This window comes from Crocodylus siamensis, chromosome 4 (genome assembly GCF_052110815.1).
Source record: "Crocodylus siamensis isolate JL-2025a chromosome 4, ASM5211081v1, whole genome shotgun sequence".
NCBI lineage: Eukaryota > Metazoa > Chordata > Crocodylia > Crocodylidae > Crocodylus > Crocodylus siamensis.
This window is the reverse complement of record NC_143398.1, coordinates 167,573,453-167,596,364: the sequence shown is the minus strand read 5'-3', so window position 1 is coordinate 167,596,364 and position 22,912 is coordinate 167,573,453. Positions and strand designations below refer to the sequence as shown.

Sequence of the window (22,912 nt, the reverse complement as noted above, 5' to 3'; positions counted from 1 at the left end):
TATTACATACTCATTTGATATCTAGGAGTAAGGGAAAACAGCTGTGCAGTGGCTTCAAAAAATTCTACATCGGACAACTAGAGTTCTACTGTACCCATCCGAAATTTCAGGGAGATTTTTATTAATTGCATTATCATCAGGGATCCTGGTTTTCTGTGATTAAAACCCCCCCACAAATTCTCTGATAAACCCCCAAAAATCCATTATTAAAATTAAAAGCCCCCTGCAGCCCCCCCTACCCCTGCTGGGGCCCTCACTCACCCCCACAATAGCCCCCCCTGCCTACTCATGCCTCTTGCCCCCCACCCATAGTCCCTGCCCCCCCAGCCCTGCTGGAGGGAGCCCCCAGCTGCCAGGTATATGGAGCTAGGGAGCCAGGTCTGCAGCTCCCTGCCCCCAACAGCAGGCAGTTGCAGCAGAGCTGGCACACAGCCCTGCCAGTGCCCCCAGCCATGACCCACAATCCCCTCTTACTGCACAGGCTCCAGGAGCGAAGAGTAAGGCTGAGCTGAGCCCAGCAGTGGCTGACTGAGTCTCAGGCCCTGCCCTTCAGGCAGGGCTGGGGGTTTCCTGCCCTGTCTGCAAAACAGCTCTTGCAGGCTGGACCTCAACCAGCCTGCAGAGCTCTTTGCAAAAGCAGGGAATCCAAGAGTTTCTCTGCTAAAAGTAGAAATTTGTGTTTTCTCTGATAAAAAGTGGAAATCTATGGTCTTCCCCATTTTTCTGTGGGAAAGGGAAAGCATGGTTCCCTGATTATTATAGCACTTAGGCCCTAACTCAGATTTAGACCCATTATGCCATATGCTGCATAGGCATATAGTACGAGATAGTCAGCACTTTCAACAGCTTTCTCTTTAGATACACATAAAGACTGCATAAACATCCCTGCCTTTTAAAAAAGGCATTTGGACGTTTAACATCTTGAATGCTTTACAGGTAGGAGATCCAGCAAGAGGTCATACAGTCTTATGGTCACTTGGATGTAGCCAGCTTAAGGAAATTTAATCAGTTCAGATATAAAAGATACTGCTATTTACTAGAAAACAGAGGTGCTTAGAGGGCATCTGTTTGCATTAGAATGTCTCCTCATAGTCAGACAGGATTCAGTCTTAAACAATGAATATAGTAATGATAATGAATTAGCTCATGGCTGCAGAGCTGGCTTGTTCTATGGTGCTGATACTCCTGGTTTTCTGATGCTAAGACGTAATTAGAGAACAAAAATTACTTCAAATGCTTTACTTTTGGAATCTTTACCAAATGGTATCTTTCAGTGTAAGCTGCAGTTGCCATAGAGCACAAGGCAAAATACTGCTTCCATCTGGGCCAGTGAGAATACTCTCATGAACTTCAATGGAGCTAGGATTTCACCTATTGTGACTGAATGTCTACACCAATTATGAATGGGACAGGAAGGCTGTTTGAGACAAGCTGCCTTCTTTGTAATCTATTCTATAGAAAACATAAATGCTGAGCTCTTCAGAATAAATGGTTTCAGCTGATGATGCATTAAATCACATTTCAGGAATACAGGAACTACCAAAATGCAAAATTCAGTCTTTTATTAAAACAAGATCTGTGATTTTTTTTTGACTGGAGGAATGAATTAATTCACATTTGTAAAATATTACAAAGGAGCAAAACCTTTGCTTCTGAGCATGTTCAGACCTATGCCATTAGAATATTCCTAGAAAAAGATGCTATAAATTACAGAATTTTAGATCAAATCAGCCCTTACTGCAAAATAGTTTTCACTTGCAATAACAAAATTAGGTACTCTATATTCCCAATTTATTCCAACATTATCTAGAATCATTCAATAGTAATCATTCAACAGCTTCCTTCTACTTCAGGACTAATTCTTATTGTAGATGGTCCCATACTGAGAAGCCATGTGATTTGTTTTCAAACAAAAGATTATTACATCCTGTAATTTAGTTTATCATGGCAGAAGATGCAAAAAGGAGTTACCACAATTATGCCTCAACAAAAAATGGGGCAAACATGAATCTGAAAAATAAGGGGTTTAAGAACGGTGTTAACTGAATGAAAAACTTATCTACTTGTAGCACTGCACAAAGCCAACAATCAACATGGAAAACAAAGTGGATATTTAATAAGACAATGCTAAGTAATGAAAGAGCCAGGGTAGAAATAGATTAAAGAAAAGAATGAAAGAATTACAACCCATCAAATGTGAACATTTCAAAATAAAAATTATGTGAAAACATGAAACAAACAGGATACCAATTTAGCAAGGTACTTAAATATATAAATCTGAGTACTGCCATCAACTATTATAAATATGCTTAAATGCTCTGTTGAATAGAAGCCTTGAAAAGGAATGTGCTGATGTGATTATGAGAAATAAATCATATACAAATTGGTCAAAAAGAACTGGAGAAGAAAAGAAGAAAAAGAAAATGGAGGGTGAAATAGCTATGTTTAAATTAACTTGTTAGCAATTTTAGACAGGAACCGTTTCTTTTTACCTTGTGTTTTAATACCTATCCTAATAATAATATGACCCATGACCATACTAGAAGGTCTTAGGTGCTACAATAATATAAATAGTAAATACTTTTTCCCCTTGTATGAAATGCTGCCATCCTTACTCGTGGTTTTTTCAGTAAGATTACTCATGAGGCAACATCTGAATAATATGAAAGATGGTAGTAGAATCTGACCTCTTCACTTAATGTGAGATGCGTCTAATTCTCCTAAATCACCTGGAAAATCTCAACCTCACTCCCTCCCTTTGAAAACAAATTATTCTCCATACCATATACATAGACAGTTGGTTCCCTGTATGCATCTTCCTTTAACATTCGCCAAACCATTACATCTCTTGTCACTTTGCCATTTTTCATATCAACTGAACATGCACAGAAAGGTCATTAACAGTCTGGAGCGTGGCATATAATGGAGTTTTAACATACAGTAAATGTTGTTTTGACACTATCAACAGCAAAAGTTTTCCAAAATTCATACTCCAAGTTCTCTTTAAAAATAGTGTTAAATCTATACTGATTTTAAAACAAAATATATAATTATTTAAACTCTTAAATATACTCAACATTTTATTCTTTTCCATCTCCCTGCCAGAAGGCCCTATTTACATACATGAGTTTCCATGCAAAAAAAAAAGCAAAACGGTTTTGACATTATAAAGTCTTCATCATACGTATATTACTCAAGATTCCAAGAAAAAGGTGCATACATGGGAGAAGCACAAGGTTACAACAGATGAGACTAGAGAGCAGTATTTACCGACTGTAAAAAACATGTGTACATGTTCCCATATAGAACACACACCAAGGTTTATTCCACACAGAACTGTACGTGCCCTTCATTTGCCCAACTGTGGAAACAGAGTCAGAACAGGTTAGGTAAGAAAAACCTTTTTACATAACAAAAATATGTTAGCTTGAGATTTATCTGTGGTGCTAACTTAAGTTAACTTTGCTTTAAAACATAATTTTAACTTTTAAAAAACCCCTTTCTTTAAAACTTTTAACATTAGTCTTGCTATAAAAACTTTTTCCTTTAAAACTTCACTTGAAAAAATCATTACTAGGCAAAATATAAAATTAGAGAGGCACAAGCAGTTAATGGAGTTAGAGGAGTTCATATTTATAAAGCCCCTTGTTTTCCAGTGATTTATAATGTTGTTATAAGTTACCCTTCACAGCTGTTTTCCTAGAAAACAACTTGTATTTCTTTTATTTCCGAACTTTATAAAGAAAAGTGTTGTACCATGAGGTATAAAGGAGTTGAATCCCTGGTTGGTTTAAGTACATGCATTCCTCTTTAGCATGGGAATTAATGCCCAGGCATTAAAAAGGAAAAGATTGCAACAATACCATGCTTTTAAAAAAAATCTCTGGTATAGGATGTTGCCTTTAACAGTCAATAAAAAACTCAGAATGGCATTCTTTTTAAACTACATTTGGAAGTTCTTTAAGTACTTATTTAGGCTAGCAATCTGGGCACTTTGGAAAAAATGCATATAAACCAGTTAAACTTTTTTCTTTCTGAGGACACAGTTATATTCTGCACTGGCAGGGGAATGACTAGTGAAACCAGATTGGTCTTTTCTTTTCATAGCTGCTATGATTCTTTTGCTTAATTTTAAAACGTATCTATCATATGTGTAATATTCAAGCACATCTTTAAATATTAGTTCTGTACAATCAGAGTTGCAGATCTTCAAATTAAGGCCCTCATCTTGGGGATACTTAAGTATATGCTTAAATTGGCATAGGGAAGCAGTGTGAATTCAAAGTATAAAGGTGTTTGCAGGATTGAGGCTTGTCATCAAAACAAACCTTGTTAAAACAGGTTGTTATAATTTTTGTTTTAACAGGAAATGTATGGTTCTTTATAAGCTATAGCTATCTCTAGGTGCTAGACTCTGTCAATGACATACTGTGAATGTGTAAGGAAAATGATTTACAAAAATTTAGCTAAACTATTTACAGGACAGACCTTAGCTGCCTAAACTCCCATAGTCTTAAACAGATTTGTTGTTTTTGTTTTTTAAATATTTGATTGAGTTCAACAAAAGAAAAAGCTCAATTATAAATATATTTAAATTTAAATAACAACAGGTCAGATTTAAAGCCATGAAAAACAAAGGAACTCATAATTAAGGCTAAAATGTCTAAAATAACCCCCAGCTTATTCATTCACATTCATACGATTTTTTAAAATTTATTCAAAGGTGAAAGATGAGTTATGAAATTAATCATCAGGGTAAATTTTTCAGATTTAATACCATATATAATCTTTTGGCTTTTGAATTTTTTCATGCATCAACATTCCTTGAGCTGGACAGTGTCCATTATTGCTAAAGTAAAAGCCCACATTGCTTCTGTATTGTCCCAAAAAAGCCAAGTTGTACATGGTTTTTTGGGGAAAAAAACCCAGTCATTTAAATTCATACAATAACTATACATGTGTTGAAGACACTATTGTACTGATCTGCATTGTATCATACTGTATTAATTTACACCAACTATGAATTAGAGTTGAAAATATATCGTTTTAACCAGGTGCACATATACACATATAAACAAAATACATGCATCATTTCAGATTAATTAGTATGGTTCCATTTAATTTCTAACATAATTGTTATTGTTTTTTGCACTTTACAATTATGTAGAAAGATGAGTAGGCACAATAAATTGTATTGATTCTATACATACTCTTACTATATTCTAGCATACCATAACACACTAGTAGTTAGTATGATAGAATACAATATGATACAATTCAAGGTCAGTTTCTATGCTGTATAAGTTGGTAAAAGATACACTGAAGTCTTGTAAATAGGGCCCCTAAGTGCTTAAATCAAACAAATATACAATTTCTGTAACTTTACAGAGTAGAACAGTGCAATACGTGGTGTGCCAGTATTCCAACAAAACAGAGTCTGCGTTGCAGTAGCTTATTATTTAACCTTGGAATAATTCTTTCTGCTGTTTTAGCATGTCTACTGGATATAGCCGACTTCTGTACACTCAGTTTTTTCCTCAGCCAGGTCTCCTGTGTTGTCTACATAAGGGATGTTTTGCTGGTTAACTCTTTCCTGGTACAACAAGACAGCTTCCCAATAAAGGTAAACTAGCAGTTCTTCTGGAGGGTCGGTTCACAGTGCTTGGTCGACCTTTATCTCCGTTTATTTCCCACCTTTTTATTCTGGAAGAACCTATGTCTGGCTTCTTTGGGAAAGACCCTGCTGTGACTTTTTGCCTTTTTTCAGGAATCCCTGAAATGACTGTAGAGTTCAGAAACGTCCTCTTCGGTTTTCTTGTCACCTGCAGCTTTTTAGCATCAGAATTTTCCTTTTTGAGGTGCTTTCCAACTGCTGTTTTCCTCAACTGGTGCTGATGGATGGAAAAGACAGAAGATTTTTGGGCACAAGATGAGAGCTTCTTTCTTATCCCCTCTTTTTGTTGTTTTTTAGTTCTGGTGGTTTGTTTGGCTAGGGTTACTCTACCTCCTTTCCTCCCAAGTACATGCCTGACAGGCATGGGTCCAGCAGGCTTCTTGGAAAAACCTGGTTCTTTGCGAGTGCCTTCTTTTCTCTTCCACATAGGCTTTGGATTCTCCTTCTCCAACTGCTTGCTCCTGATTGCCATCAGAGGTGTTTTGGCAACCCTGCTACTAAATGGAGTTAACCTAATATCTCCTTCCATCTGAGACTGGCAGGAGTTCAGAGGAGAAATAATAGTGTGTTTATAGGACTTCTCAGAGTGACCAGACACTACATAATCAGATCTTTCAGTGGAAACAGAAGACCCATCTGTTCTCTGATTTGAGTTCATATCACCCCCTTTTACTGGATCAGGCAAGAAAGATACTGAAGATAAAGTACAAAATTCTGGACAGTTGAAGGAGTTAGATGGTGTACATTCTTTCTGTGCATCAGCTAGCTTCTTCAGGTTTGCATCAAGGCTGAGACTTCTGAATAGCTGTCTAACATGGGGGGACTTTTTAGCCCCTTCTCTAGCTGTGCTCTTAGGTGGCATTTTTAAAATTCGGTTGGTCAATGGATCATAATATTTAAGAGAACACTGTTTGTATTTGTACCTGACAGAGTCCTTACTATCTGTAGAGTTATGTTTTCTCATTTTAGGGATATGTATAGGTTTGCCTTTAAACTGTTTAATTTCTGGACAAGAAAGTACATAGACCACTGTCTTAGGCTGCAGAGGGCTCATGATTTTGCTATAGGATTCAGGAAGTTTGAGGGCACATAGTCGGGTTTTCATGTTTGGAGTTCTTTCATTCTCTGGCCAAACAACATTTGTTTTCTGATTTGGTGGATCATATTCCTTTCTAACAATTTTTCTTTTTACTATTGGATAGTTCACTAAACTGGTTTGAGTCGCATGGCTGACTTTGACCACTTGGCACCTTGAAGCAAGGCGCCAGGTTCTTCTCCGAGGCATTTTAGGTATTTGTGTGTTGCATAGCATTCCCAATGCTAAGGAAGGATTATCAGAAGTCGAGCCAGTGCTTAAAGCATCATTAAATTCTGGCAGTGCTTTAACAGACTCTGCTTCTGTTTTGTTACCTACAACAATATCACTCTTCCTTTCATCTTTCTGCTTTTTCTTCATCCTCTTCCCTGGACAGTTGGTTGAGGACTCACTGTCAAAGTAACAGCGAAAGCGACCTTCTTTGAAATCACGCACAAGCGCTTCAATTTTTATATCTTCCTCATACATTATCTGGGACCATGTCTTTCCAACAAAAGAAGGAGGCACATGAGGCAGATCAGGAAGAACTGTTTCCTCATTGCAAGTTATTATATCATGTTTTGCTGCTTCTACTTGCTCCACAGAATCATCTTTTAAAACACAGCTAAGCTGGGTTCCATAGTTCTTATCTTCCAGATTTATTTGGACCTCTTTTAGAACTTCAATGTCTTTTATAGCTGCTTTGGGAAGTTCTGTTCCTGACTGAATAGGTGCATCACAGTCAAAACTCATTTCAGAGCCCTCTGGCTGACTGTGGCTTAGAAGTGATGAAATATTTAAAAAGGAATTGCTCTCTTCACCTTCGCAAGGCAACTCTCTTGGAAGAGACCCATGGCAGTACTTCAGAATAACTTCTTCAATTATTTCATCTACTGATGTTTCATACCCTCTGCTCAACTGGATGTCTTTGCATTTTTCTAATTGTAAAGATATTCCACAATTTAGCGACCTGCTGGTCTCCACAATATCCCTGAGATGGAAGTCAGACAAAGTTTCATCCTGAGATTGTAAACCATCTTGTTTAAAAAAAGATTGACCTGAGGTAATACATAAAGAGTTGCCTTGGCTATAGGTAGGACTTTGATGCGAAACTGAAGGCGTTTTTGAGTAGACTGATGCTAAGACAGGTCTAGGATGTCTATTCAATAATCCAACTTTATTGCATACACCTTTCTTTGTTTGATCACATATGCTACTTGGAATCAAATTTGATGTTGCTGAATACCTAACATTTTTTGCAAATGTAGGTGTAACAGGAGGACTGTGTGATAAAGAGCTGACAGGCAAATGGTGAGGTAGTGGGCTCACAGTTGTAAACTGGCCTTCGTGGCTACTATTTGCAATCTGAGCCCCATTTGTCAGGTTATGTCTTTTCTCACTGTTACAAAGGTCTACAGGTTTCTGGGATATTCCTAACATGCAGTTCTTCCCCCCCTCTGGTTTTTGGGTGAATGCCAATAGCACAGGAATCTCCTTCACCCCCTCAAGTAATTGACAATGAGTAGGGGAACATTTCTCAGCAATGGATTCACCGCCTCTGCTAGACATTTCCTCTCTGTTTCTAACCATCTTTTCCTCCACCCGTTCTGGAAGCAGGCAAACATCCCTGGGAGCCAATGGAGAGACAGGAGGTGGCATGTCATCGTATGTTGGTCTGGAAAAAAAACAACTGTATAAATACTATAAAATATACTTAAAGGTTTTTCCTGACGAAGGTATTAAGAATCCCATAAACAAAATTAACTTTGGCACATTATGGCTAAGAATGAACCCAAACCACTAGCTACATACTGTACAAAACCAGGCATAAAAAGAAAAACAAAAGGAATGTTCCATAAAGAACCCAAAGAAAGAAAACGATTTGGGCTTTTCAAAATGGCTGAAAACATACATTTCATTATTCTACATGGGTTAAGAAGGGACTGTTTTTGTTTTTTAACTCATTTATTTATGGCTAAAGTTACTGCATAACATCAATAAATAAAAAGAGAACTTATCTATTAAACAGATGCTGAACAGGCTGCTGTAGTATGCTGAATAAGCATCTCTAACAAGAGACTTTATATACAAATTGTGGTGCTCTGAAACTGACTCAGTAAAAAACAAAACAAAATAAAACACGGTATTATAGTGTCCCATATTTACTGCATCTCACTAATTAACCAGATCTAAAAACTCAGCCCAATACCTGAGAAGCTGTCATGGTTCTTTCTGATACATACTTCAATTCCAGTAATAAAGTTTCACAAACTATATCTTGACTGTGGTAAACCCCTTGCCACATCACTGTTGCAATGACAGATTTTTGCACAACCTGCAATAAAGTGTTTACTGCAACCCATATCCTTCAGCTTAACTTAAGTTTTCACTTCATTGCTTTTGTAGAGTTAACAAAGTAAAGAGGGAGAGATGGATTCTGAGACTACACATGCATCAGAGCTATTTACCTCTGTGCACATCAACTGAAAATAACAACCAGCACAAGAGTACCTGAACACAAAATAGATCGTTAGGGCCTCATCTTACAAAGACCTACATATGGATTAACTTTACACCATGAATGTTGTGTGCCTCCTGAGGCTGGGGGGGGGCATCAGCGGCAGCAGCTTGGGTGTGGGAGCTTCCGCAGGTGGCTGCAGAGGTGTCAGCGGCGAGGGGGAGGAGGGGGAGTGGTGAACGCCGAGCAGCAATCAGTAACTGCCCGCAGACATCACTGGCAGTGTCAAAGGTGAGTGTAGGGGCGGTGAGCGGCGACCGCCTGCAGGTCCACCAGCAGTCACCAACCTCAAGGGGTGTACCGCCAATCTGCACCTGCGTGCAACCCCTATACATTGCCAACGCTTTACACATTAGAGTGATCTCCAGTGATCATTTTAACTTCTGTATTCCTCTGCATTGTAACAGGAGTAAAATGCTAGAAACAGTTTCAAATGACTTAATTGGTTACAGGCAGACACAGTTGTTTGCATAATCATGGTATCTTTTATTAGACAACTAAATAGTTGGAAGAATTGTTCTTTAAAAGCTCTCAGGCACAAACACCCTTCTTCAGGCATAGGGAGAGCCAGCTGGTGTTTGTGTGCTCTCCTAGGTGGAACTGAAGCCGATATGCAAAATGTAGGTCTGTTAATTGGTTACACGTGCTCAAAATACACTACCTTTAATGAAAGTTAAGGTCAATTGAAGTCTATCTGTGAGTAGTTCTACTGATTCAATTTATATTTAACCTGTGCTTAAATCTTTGCAGGATCAGTCCCTTAGCTCAATGAAATCCGTATCTACTCAACATGGAGTAAGAGAGCTAAAGGAACTGGTATTACTGATCAGCTAAGAAAAGCACAATCTATAATTTGCGTATATATTTATATTTTTAACAAGGTCTAGTATTATTTGGGGAACAATCTTATTTACTCAAACTAGTGTCCTATAAAGGAAATAACAGATTTTGAAATGTTGGCCGCCCCCCTTTTTTTTTTATTAAAAAAATATTATAATTACAAAGCCTCTATGACATTCATACACAACAATTACAATAATGTTAATATATATGGAGTGAATTGGGGCACAATGGTTAAAAGTATCTTGCTATGGTGTCTGAGATGCAAGCTGGAACTCGCTCTGGATTTGTGACAAAAGACTACTCAACCCAGCTGTTAAAGGTAATGGTCATCCAGACTGGGGACTCAGGAGGACCTTTGACCTTGATATGGCAATGAACAGAGAGTAAACGAATGGACCACTTGTATTGAGGGGGCGAATGATAATTACCTCACTCTAGCAGACTCCAGCATCATGTGCATCAGCATCTCTGTGCTGAAAAACTAGCTTTAAAGTGCCCCTGCCACCATTTTTCAACATGGGGATGCTGAAACACAATGCTCCAGGAGCGTTAATTACAATGGCTCTCAGAGCCACTCTAATTAAAGTGCCACTCCCCCACACTCCTGGAGCACATGTATAAACACCCGAGGTTGTGACCAAAACTAACAGAAGTTAGATTGGGAATACAGCCTCACATTTCATTCTTAACTCCCACTGTTTTCCTTACAGGCTATTACAAATTAAAGGTTTATCATTCTGATAAGAAACCTTAATATTCTTTAAGTATTAGTTTGTCATCTGTGAATGCGAGCACAGTGTCTCTTTCCCATCAGCATTACAAGACAAATAGAGCAAAAACTTAGATTTGGGACTAGATCAGAACAGGGGAGAGAAACTTGGAGATTCTGCTGCATACAAGAGACTGCAGCACTATTCCCAGAACACTACTGGTGCCAAGAATCTCTATCACAGTGAAAAATGGTATCTGAGCTACCAGAGCAGTAAGGGATAGACCTTTATAGAATTTTATTGTGAGAACAGCAAAAATGGAAAGTAGCATACACCCTTCTTCCCCAAATTACCTCTACTGGATACAATTTCCAGGACCTTCCTGCAGAAAAGCATAATGTACCATTGCAGCTTTGCAGCTAAAGTAATCTGTAGTCATTGTAACAAGCATTTGTGCAAAGGAAGCTTTTGACTGTATATAACTAACTAGATACCACAGCAATATAAGCTTATATGTGCAAGCATACAAAATATGAATATTAGGGATGCACCGATAGAGATTTGGGGGGGGGGGGAGATTTTTTGGGGGGTGGGTTGGAGCACAGATCTGTGCAAGGCTGGATGCAGATGTGGGCTGGAGCCAGGTCTGCACTGGGCTCTTCTCAGTGGGAGCTAGGCTTGAGGTGGAGGCTAGTCACCCCAAATTTCGCTGTAGCCCTGCTCCCAGTGCTGATGCTACCACCTGCCCAGCACAGCCCTAGCACCACCCATGCACTGGGAAGAGCTAGGGCTGCGCTGGGTGGGCAGCAGCATCGGTGCTAGGAGCGGGGCTATGGAGAAGTCTGGGGTGTCTGCAGCCCACCCCCTAAGCCCAGCCCTGGCTCCAGCCTACAGCTTCAGCCTGCCCCACCCCAGTCCTAGGAGGCATACACTTCCCCTATGCCTTCCTGGGGTTCATGGTGGCAGGAGACCCCCTTCCTTGCCCCCAACAAGCTGTGGCTCTATCCAAAACCCTGCCCCAGCTGGGCAGAGCCTGTCCCTGCTCTCTCCCTCACCAGGAGGCATTGATCACCTCCCCAACCACGCCCCTTCCCTCCCTGCTCCCCTTCCACCACAACGGACTTACCAGCTGCGTGCAGCTCTCCATGCTGCTGGACTGTGCTCCTCACTGCATGAGTACTGTGCTGCGGTTGCGTGCACGCACAAGCATTTATCGGCCAAATTGTCAGCCACATCAGGCCAATATCCGATGCAGCCAATTTTCTTTACATCGGTACTGATCTGATATCAGACCGATGTATCGGTGCACCTCTAATGAATATATATATGATCCATGCGGCTGTTCAGTATTTGTATAAGCACTTGGAGAGATTGCATAAGCAATAAATAAATGTACCATATTTACTCAAATATAAGTTGATCTCAAATATAAGATGACCCCGCAATATTAGATTCTATATATGAAAAATGTATAAATTTGTTGTAATTTTCCAGGTACAAAACCTAAATATTGGAGGGCTGTCTTGAATGCTCCCCCACCATTACTACAGTGAAAAAAGTAGTGGCTGGAGGTGGGGAGGGTCAGGTGGCTCCTTGCCTTCTGCCCCACCCACTTCTTTCCCCTGCAGCCCCCCTGAACATTTATACCCCTCCACTCCCAGCTCCCCACCACTCTTGCCCCTTCTCCTACTCCCCCAGTCTCTGCCTATTCTCCCCTGCTCCCCACTTTCCCTGCCTCTTCACCCTCCCTGCACCTTACTGTCAGATGCTGCTCTGGCTACTCAGTTCCACAGCACAACATATGGAAGTTCAGCCCTTGCCTGGCCACGCAGCAATGTTGGTGATGGTGATGGCCAGGCAAGGGAGTTTCCAAACGCTCCCAGCCAGGGAGAGACCCCAGCCTGGGCTGGAGCTCAGTTGCGCCTGACACTGAAGGGAAGGGAAGAGGGGAATGGAGGGGAAGTGGAGGGAGGTGCAGGAAGCAGGGTCAGACACAGGCATGGGCAAACCAGGTGGCTGCCAGGGGCCCAGACAGAAAGGGGGCCTGGAAATGGTAATTTTTTTCCCTGTTGTCCAATTATTATTAGCATTATCTCTGGCAAAGGGGGGGCAATACTAAAAGTTTGCCCGGGGCCGCCAGGAGTCTAGGTACATCAACGGCAGGAAGCTGCTGTGGGTCTAATTCTGGCCCCAACACAGGCTCGGGGCCAAAGTCAGAGCTGCAGCAGCTGCTTGCTCCCCCATCTGCTTATATGCAAATATAAGACTAGAGGCTTTTTTCTCCGTGATGACTGGGGGGGAGGTACTTCATCTTATAATTGAGTAAATACAGTAGTTTTTCAGATAGAGAGATAAGAAAATATCCAAATGGTATACAAAGTGTTTTCTGCAGAGAAGTGGGTTTTCCATAAAATTTTGAATTGGAAAATTTTCCAATGCCCTAAATACACCATGATCTGGTTGACCATGTTTATATGAATTATACTTAGTAAACAAAACTAAAAAAGTACCCCCATGTTAATTTTATGTCCCAATAGCCAAAAGTATTTAAACTGAAATATTTAATTAGGAAAAAATTAAATGCAGCACGCTTAACATGGAAAATATTATATTCAAACAAATTCAACGCTTTATGTGGAAAGAAATTATTTTTATTGGAATACTTGTAAAAATGTAAAGACAATACACAATAGCATGTACTTCCCTTACATTGTTTGCTTAAATTTAAGAAAAAACACATGGAGGCACTGAAAACTGTTGACACTAATTTTAGCACACCCAAAGAACTGTGCATGATATGCCATGGATGTCCATTCATCTACTTCAACAGAGTTTAACTCTCCTCCACTGAGGTCACTGTGGCACCTCCAGTTTCACTGTCCCTATCTGGAGAATCACTTGCACTACTTATTAGTTCCATTTCAGAATCAGGCTGAGGCAACTCTGATTCAGAACTACTTGAACCACATTCTCTTTCGCTAAAGGATGGTTTTACCAATGAGTCTATGGGCAAAGACAACTTATTATCATACTGCATCTTCTTCACTAATTGTGCTTCTGACTGATTCTCCAGAAGCAAGAGTTTTTGAGAAATAGAAACAAGCTTCGTAGTGCATTCATTTGTTAGTCTATTCCTCTTTCTTGTCATAATTGACCTGAAAGCCCTCTACTTCCATTCACAAGAAGCTGCTGTTGGTGGAATGCTTAGGATCCTTAGAGCAATCCTGGACAACAGTATCCCTTCCACCATGTGAGAGGAGACAGTCTCTGCTGCCTACCCAATGATGCCTTTGTTCCAAAGTTTTTCTTTTAAACAGTACTTGGCAATGTCTGTCATCACAGCTATTTCACTGATGCTGGGGACATTCTGAGCTACTTTCATAATTGTACTGAAAGCAGTAGATAATTCATTTTCTGATAAAGATTGTCCTTTGTGTTGAGGATTCAAAAGGTTTGCTGCCAGATGAACTAGATGAGAGCAAAACTCAGATCTCTTAGTAAACATTTGTTTTACTACCACTTCTTTTTTGGATAGAGGTGAAGAAGTTCAATTAGATTTTCATTCAGTTGACTGAATATCTCTGAAATATTTGAAAGGCCTGGTGTATCTCCATCAAGTGTCTTGATAGCCACTGAAATTGATAGCAAATTGAATACTCCTTGAACTTGAACCCAGAACACATTGTTGTGAAGAATCTGCTTCCAAATTGTTCATGGAAATCTGGGATACTGTGTCATCTATTGAAGCACACTGCAAACAGTTCTTTGTGTGCAGCAAACTATGTAAACACTTTGCAGCTGAGCCCCATCTAGTTTCTCCTGGCAATAAAAGTGCACTTTCCTTCCCCTGCTTCTTTCTGTAATTTCTTCAAAGTCTGATTAGCAACATGATGATTGTTGAATACTTTCACAATCACTTTGCAATTTGCCAATATTGTCTTCATTGTATTCACACTCGCTATGTCCGTTGCCAAAAAATTCAACCCATGAACAAGACAGCCAAATAGTATTAAATGCAGATACTTTGCCTTTAATATTAGCCATGCAGCATTCGTGTTACTTGCATTATCACTTACAAGGGCTTGTACCCTGGAAGGGACCTGCACTTTCAATCTCTTCACAGAGTCATTTGGCTATGTATTCACCCGTATGATGAGAATATTTGGTAGCAATTGCTTTCAGGAATATTGGTTCAGGTGTTGCTAACATAATGTTCAATAAACGATTTCCTTGTATATCAGTCCATCCATCTGACATCAGAGGCAGTGATTCTGCTTGACCAATTCTTTGAATAACCACCGTTTGAACTCTGTCATACTCTCTATCTAAGAGAGAATGTGATAAACGATAACATGATAGTAACTTATATGGTTGATGAATGACTTTGTGATGTTCATTCCAGTACTGATTTTCAGTTATGGAAAGAGGTGTACCACTTGCAAATACAGCTCGAGCTAATATCTCATCTGCTTTTTCTTGATCTTCTTTTGACATTTTGTCCACAAAGCTTGATTAAAAGCTCAACTGTCGTGAACAGCTACTCCTGGTGGATCACATATATGGTGACAGTGATCTTGAAAGCGAGGATCCTGCCGTTTCTTCCCCCAGACCTGGTAGCTCATTTTCATTTTCTGTTTTTTGCAAATCTGCTATTTCACTTGAGCTACCAAGTTCCTGCAACAAAAGAGGGAAAAGATTTTTATTTTAGCCTATTCTAGTCTGGCCTCATCCATCAGAAGGAGAAGCGGCAGGGAGTTTGTTCCCCCCCCCCCCCCCCGGGCCAGAAAGAATACTTTGCTGCGTAACTTGCTGCTCAGTTGCCCTGGGACTGCAGAGCCAAAGGGAAATATAGTCTAGCCTCTGCCATTGGCCAGAGTACTAAGCTTGCTCTGCTGGGTTGAAATTGTTAACTATTTATCGATTATGTAATTTAAAAAAATATATTGTTAAGCCTAAGCCACTTTGGGTGCTTACTGAAAGCAGAAAAGCAGGATATAAATATTTTAAATAAATAACAGCCCAGGGTTGCATTAACAACTTTTAAAATTATAATGTTTTAAAATAATATAGGTGCTAGTCTATGCTGTGCATTAACATATTAATTTTTTTACTTACATAGGATTCCTGAAGTAGACTTTTCTCAGATGATGTTGTTCCACCACTTCGTTGTATTAGTTTTCTATATATGGCTTGTACTCTTTCAAGACAGTTTCCACATGTTATTAAATGTTTCTTCATTCCTGTTGCGTTGTTAGCATACTCCTGCCCGCAATATTTACATCTACCAACTTTCTTCCTTCCTTCAGTGGCATGAACTTCACTATAATGATGCCACAGACTAGGGTTTCTTTCTGATTAGGCATTATGATGACTACTTCAAAGCAAAAGCACTAAAAAACTAACAGATCCTATGGAAACACTTCCAACTTCCCCAACTCAAGAAAAGAAATGAGACAGTGCTCTGTGCGTTTGCTGAACTGAAAGGGGAAAAAATAATCAGTTTTAGTTTAGGTTTTGGTTTCATTTGCAGTCTAAGATGAAATAAGAATTTTAGCTTTGGTTTTGATTTGGCCTGCACAGCTAATTAGGTGAATTCATAACTTGATTTTTGGTTTGGATTATTATGTGAGTATATTTACACTCCTGTTAACAAATCAATAAAACATACATGTACTCTCTCACACACTTTGTAGGGATAATCACCTGAAAAACATTAATTACAACTTTGAAACTGACAAGCTTACCTAATACTGTATTGGCATCCACTCTTTATTACTAATGAATTCTACAAAACAGTGAATTTTTGAATATGGGAAATTTCCCACGGAAAAATAAAGCACTGGAAAATTTTCTGCCCCACGTCTGGTTTTCTGTATTCTACTAACAAAATTTCTTATGAGTTGTCTGCACAGGAACATTCAGGAAATTGAATCCTAATTAACTACAGATGCTTATTTAAAGTAAATTAGTTAACTGCATTAAAACCTGGTGCACACATTCTTATTCAAAATTAAAGTGGAAATTAAAGTGGTCAGATCAGGGCGGGGGGAGGGATGGAAGGGACAACCCTGATGAGATGTCACATCCCTGCTTTGGCTGTGCTGTGCAGGCTTAGGGAGCTAAGAGCTCATTTGGTGAGCATGGGCTCCTGCTGATCAGTGCAAGCTCTCACCAGTGTCAATACTTTGGTGCAGCTCTAAAGCCCAGGGGTGAGCACCACTGCTGTTTGCCCACTGCCCTGTCCCACCACCGAATTCAGCATCAGGGAAAAAGAGGGTACAAGCAGCAGCAGTGTTCACACCTTGGGTCTGGAGCTACAAAAAACAATGGCTCACAGAGCTCACCAAACATGGACTAACCAGGCAGCAAGCTCAGAGTTCACTGCACATGTGCACCACCGCCAGCTAAAAGGGGTGTGGCTGCAGCCCTGTAACAGGACCGTGACCCCAGGGGTGGTTGTGTCAGCCCCTGGTGGCCACATGGCTCCTGATTTATTTGGGCTTTGTGGATAGCGGTCCTTTTCTCTTGCCTGCCACGCCCTCATGTAATCGACTAATGTATGAAAAGGAGGCTGTCCCCAAGTCTCAGATTATCCAAAAAAAGGGAGGGTGGGAGAAGATGAGCTCCCTAATAGCCCGCCCAGGGGAAAGCTGTCAGGGAACCCTGTAGCAACCCTGCCCTGAAAAATTCTACCTCCCCACACTAGCCAATTGTTGGAAGGATTTTCCTGCAGAGGGAACCTGCCAGGAACATTTCCACCAGTGGGAGGATGCCTCCCGCCCCCTCAATTCTGCCACCAATCAAATGGGCAGTCGAGGTTGTTCTCCTGCAGCAGGAACCTTCCTAGAAGTGGTTCCCACCATGGCAGAATGCCCCTACCTCCCCACTGCCCCAGCTCACCCCAGAACAGTGCAGGGCAAGGCAGTAAGCAACACTCATGGAGCCTTGCCACAGGTGTAGAATGCACTTCTCCCCTCTGCACTTCTCCAGGTCAGCCTGGGGGAATGTAGCGGTGGGAACAAGCATTCCCTCCACAGGAGACTGGCTTCCCTCCCCCCTGCCAATCAACTGATTAACAAGATCCAGGGGTGGTGAGGTAGGAGGGACATTTTCTTGGGCCTGCCAACTGCCCCCACTGTCTTCCCTGGCAGGGGAGAAAATGGGGTGTCAATTAATGGGCTCTCCTAAGGGCTAGGGTAGCAGAGGCAGCAGCCTTCCAGTGGAGAGCTTGCCTGTGAAGCTGTCTAGCCACGGGGTTGCAATGTATGTATGCTCCAGCTCCCAGGGTATTTTTCTACTGGCGAGAATTTCATACACATGCATATCCATAGAAACATGTTTTGTATGTGATTTTTGTCCTAGCAAAGTTCAATGGGTGATCCTAATGAAGTACACTGGTCAAAAACTGGATCCTCAAGTCTGTATTTACCTTGCCAATGTTTTGCACCTATAGACCCTGAATCCATACAAGATCAAGCCCTTAATACAGTATATAGCCTATTTTGCCATATTCATAAGGCTAGACTTCAGAAGTTAGATGTTCTTCATCCAATTATTTCTTTGTTTAGAAAAAAGATTCAGTCCACACAAATATAAGTAACTGAAAACAGGGTGGATTGATTTAAATCAAGGTGATCATTGATTTAAATCACCAAGATAAAACCCTATTTATAGACATTTGGGCTGGAAGGGACCCCGGAGGATTGAGTCCAGCCCCGAAATCATTGATTTAAATCAAGTTTCCCACTGATACTTCTTCACATATTTCTTACACAATGGTGCAAATCTGATCACTAAAACATGTTAATTTACAACTCAATACAGCATTTTACAACATCTGTCCTTAAACTCTTTTTAAATTTTCAAATTTTATTAACTCTAACAGACAAGTCATCACAACACTAAACGTATGCTGTCCTTAAAACTTTTACAACTAGATCTCATCTTCCCCATTCCCACTGTCATTTTTCTTCACAGACTGAAACAAAAATACAAGTTTTCCTGCTTTTTCAACTCCCAGTCAATTTCTTAGCTTTGAGTGAATAATACCAAATGATGAAAATATTTCTCTCTGTGCCTGCAGAGGAAGCTACTGCTGTGAAAAGTTGACTTAGTGACTGAAGGAACTCTGTGTCAAGGTGCCTGGCTAATGATTTCCACCAATTCAGGGGAGTGACTTTGTTTAAAACATCATCAGTAAACATGTACTGTTTAAATCAGGGGTGTCCAACCTTTTTGAATGTGGGGCCGGATCATGAACGTTTAATCACCCAGCGGGCCGGCAAGTCATATTCAAAGACCTCATAGGAAGCAGTATCACATCACCCCCCAAAACAGAAGTATAGTGTTTACTTTCGTTTCCTGTCACAGCACCTCGGGCCTCAGAAAATGGCTTGGAGGGCCTCATGGCAGCCTGCGGACCGTATGTTGGACAAGCCTGGTTTAAATGGTTCCCTTCCAGCCCTGAAATTTATTATGGCTGAGGAGTGATTCTGAGATGCCCATGCCATGGCAGTATCTTCTTCTTCAGAAGTTAGACATCTACATTTATGTCTGAGGTTGAGAATGTTTGCAAGAAAATGAGGTGGAGTTAGTGCTTGATCCATTTGCTTCTTTATTGCCTGCAGTTTAACTTTCTGGTTAGGTATTTATTTGTTTAATGTCTCTTGAAGTGCCTTCCAAATTTCAACAGCATCAACAATCTCTCTGAAGCTTATTTAAGGCTATGGATATAGGCTTCAAAATACTGAGCATATCCTCTATATTCCTCTTTAATCCAATCTTATATGCTTTGGATGAGATACTTCCATCTGTTTTATCACGGTTTTCTTCACAATTTTTTATGAGAATAGGCCAGTTCTTAATAAATTGCTCAAAACAATCAACCACAGAATTCCATCGAAAATCTTGGGGGAGAATTAGTTCAGATCCTCCTGCTCACTTCAGTGAAGCTGAAGCAAAATGGTTGTTACAGAAGTATTTTGTAACTACAACAACATTTTCTTTTATTCCTGGAGAAGCATTTACGTCTTTGTCTAAAAGATGCATTAAATGGGCACTGCAGCCATATGTTATTAAAGTCCTTCCGTTTCTTCTTCTAAGTATCTTCTCATCTTTGTCATGTTCGCAGCATTGTCTGCGACAAAACCGTGCAAGTGACAGTTGAATTTTTGTTCACAGTTTATGACAGGTTTTACTGCCATTTCTTTTAAATATTTTTCTGTGTGGGCATTTCCCAATGTATCTATTGTTTCTGAAAGATATTCAACCCTATCTTCTGTTGTTACACAGGCACATATTACTGGATCGTTGTGTACATTGCTCCACCCATCAAGGCTTAAACTTGCAAACTTCCCCTCAGTATTTCTTGCACACTGTTCAAGTTCCTTTTTATACACCATATCTAGCAGCCTTCCACCAATGTCTGCTCTACCAGGTGAAGTGTAGCCTGGTCATAAGGACTCAACCATGTCAATGAAGTGTTTGCTTTCAACAATGCGAAAGGAGAATTTGTAGCATAAATGAACCAAGCAATCTTTTCATCTATGGTGTCTTGTTGGTATTTCCCAGTAACTAAACATGTGTGTGTGCGTGCATGCGTGTGTGTGCGTGTGTGTGTATGCATGCATGTATGTGTGAGACAGAGCCATTAATTCATTTTTATGAGACTGTATGTGTAGGTTTAGCATGTCTGTGATGAGATTAAATTGTAACGGTTATTTTTTTAAGTGAGAGAGAAATTTAGCATTAAAAAAATAAATAAATAAATAAATCCAATTTAAATTTTTTAAAAATCTGATTTTTATCCACCCTGATTGAAAATATCTGACAGAGGCTTATGGATTCAGGATACTGATTTTTCACCTTAATGTTTTAGGAAATTATAAGAAACTTAGGTTTTAACAGATTTTGTATTGAAATTCAGATTTCAGCAAAAACAGGTTTATTTTTAAAAGAAACGCTCGTAATTTAAACAAAGAGTAGAAAAAAATATTTTAACCGATCTTGAAGGATACTTAGACTAGAAGGACATTGGGTCATACCTAATCTAGTTATTTGTAGGCTCCTCTGTCACTTAGGAATCGACATCCCTTTTTCAAGTGTTAAGCACTTCTGACTCGCCTCATTGAAAAACAAAAATTGCCCTAAACCATATAAGCAGTTTTGAAAATAATGTTACATAAAATTTTCCCCTAAAACTAGAGTATAACTTTGTGAAGTAGGCACCAGGACTCTATGCTGCCTTTCCTTCTTTTTTTTCCTCTTTTGCAAAGATTTCCCCAGCAAATATGCAGAGTTTTCAAATAAAAATATATTTTTAAAAATTGCCATCCCTCCAAACTCTGCCTAGGATCTGAAAGTTAGATTGAAATCTTTCCTTCACCAATGATCAGTTACATAAATTCTTCAAGGCAAATCAGACATATATGCCTAACCCTACTGCTTTCTACTTCTGCTTTTACTACCACTTGTACAAAATCAGTGTCTTCATGGGTGGGTTGATTCAGCTGTACTTGACCAGAATCATGCAAATGCTTTTGTTAATATATAAAGAAGAAACACAATTCAGTTCACTCTCTCACCTGTTAGTTAAGAATTCACCAATTTTACATGATCATTTTGCAGAAAAGAATTGTACTTTGAGCAATTTATTCAATTTTTCTACTCTGAACTCTGCCCCCACACCGTCTGGATTTGGGGCTGTTTTCTCCCACACCCATTCAATTAGCCTGTGCATTATTTCTCCATCCTACTCTTTGTTTTTGTAAGTTAATGGAACCTACTTTTTTCTAACAAGTACATCTTGTTCCCCAAATGAAATACTCTCGTATTTACATAACCTCAAAACACATGTCCCTTATCAATTTGGGTGCTTCCCTAAAGCGCTTCTGATACTTTCTTCACAAAAAAAGGTTAAAAAAAATTGAGATAAAACATCCTTTTTATTCCTGCTGATGTGTGCATGTCCTAATTAATTTGTCAAGCATATAGCTGAAGGCCATATCCTCTGTTAGTATCAAACTGAGTGACCACTTGTCCCTCTACCAGCTCTATTCTAGTGCTTTGCTTAAATAAAGCAGAACATATTACTTGAGGACATAAAATTTCGTCTACAAAAGAAAGAGGTAGGCATTGACATGCTGGCTTCTGGGAACAGTAGAAAGGTACGTCTCAAGGGACAGTACAGTTGATGTTCTTATTAAATTTCCATAAAGATTTTCTTTGAGTATCTATGCAATACTGATAAGAAGTGTGAAGCTTGCTTGTTTTCTTTCAGTTAGTCAAATAGCCTCACGTTAAAGGACAAAAACAAGACCAAATGATAAAAAAATTAAAGTTCTACAACATACCACAAGAAATACATAAAACCACTAGTTTTTTAAAAACAATACTATTAAAAACAGTGGTGACGCATAGGGGATACATATGCACCCCCTGACCAGCTGCACTTCCCACTTAGGCGATGGGTGAGGGGGCAGGTAGGAGCACCAGCTGGGGAGTGGAAGCACCAGATGTAGTGCCGCGGCCACTTCCAGGAGCACCATGGCCACTTCCGGGAGTGCTGAAGCTCTGGAAGTCAGTGAATTTTGCTGTGGGGGGGATCTCCCCCCCGGTCAGCGAGATTGGCCACGGGGAATTCCCCCTCTTCCCCCAACTGGTCGGTGGCATATGCCTCCCCCCCCCCAACTAAGGTGGCACCAGCTGCCCATGATTAAAAATGTAAAAAAAAAAATATATATATATATATATATATATTCAGTACTACAGAAATAGTTCAAGAAAAAGGAGCAATGGTCTCAAGTTGCAGCAAAGGAAGTTTAGGTTAAATATTAGGAAGAATTTTCTCACAAGGACACTAGTAAAGCACTGGAACAGGTTACCCAGAGAGGTGGAATCTCCATCCTTGAAGGTTTTTAAGACCTGGCTAGACAAAAAGCCTTGACTGGCATTATCTAGCTGGGGACAGTCCTGCTTTGAGCATGGGGTTGGACTAGATGACCTTCTGAGGTCCCTTCCCTAATTGTCTATGATTCTACAATACAGCAAATAAAGGTTGTTTACATAAACATTCCATTACCCTTATAGTTTGT

General features: G+C 39.9%; 1 protein-coding gene across 1 annotated transcript in view; it reads right to left on the bottom strand.

Moving 5' to 3' along the window:
• Positions 1-355: 355 nt before the first annotated feature.
• ZDBF2 (zinc finger DBF-type containing 2) overlaps positions 356-22,912 on the bottom strand; it is a 32,609-nt gene continuing 10,052 nt past the window's right edge. The window contains exon 7 of the mRNA XM_090044814.1: positions 356-8,424. Within this exon, the coding sequence (XP_089900940.1) occupies positions 5,583-8,424 (2,842 nt within the window). The 3' untranslated portion in view covers positions 356-5,582. The remainder of the gene's footprint in view (positions 8,425-22,912) is intronic.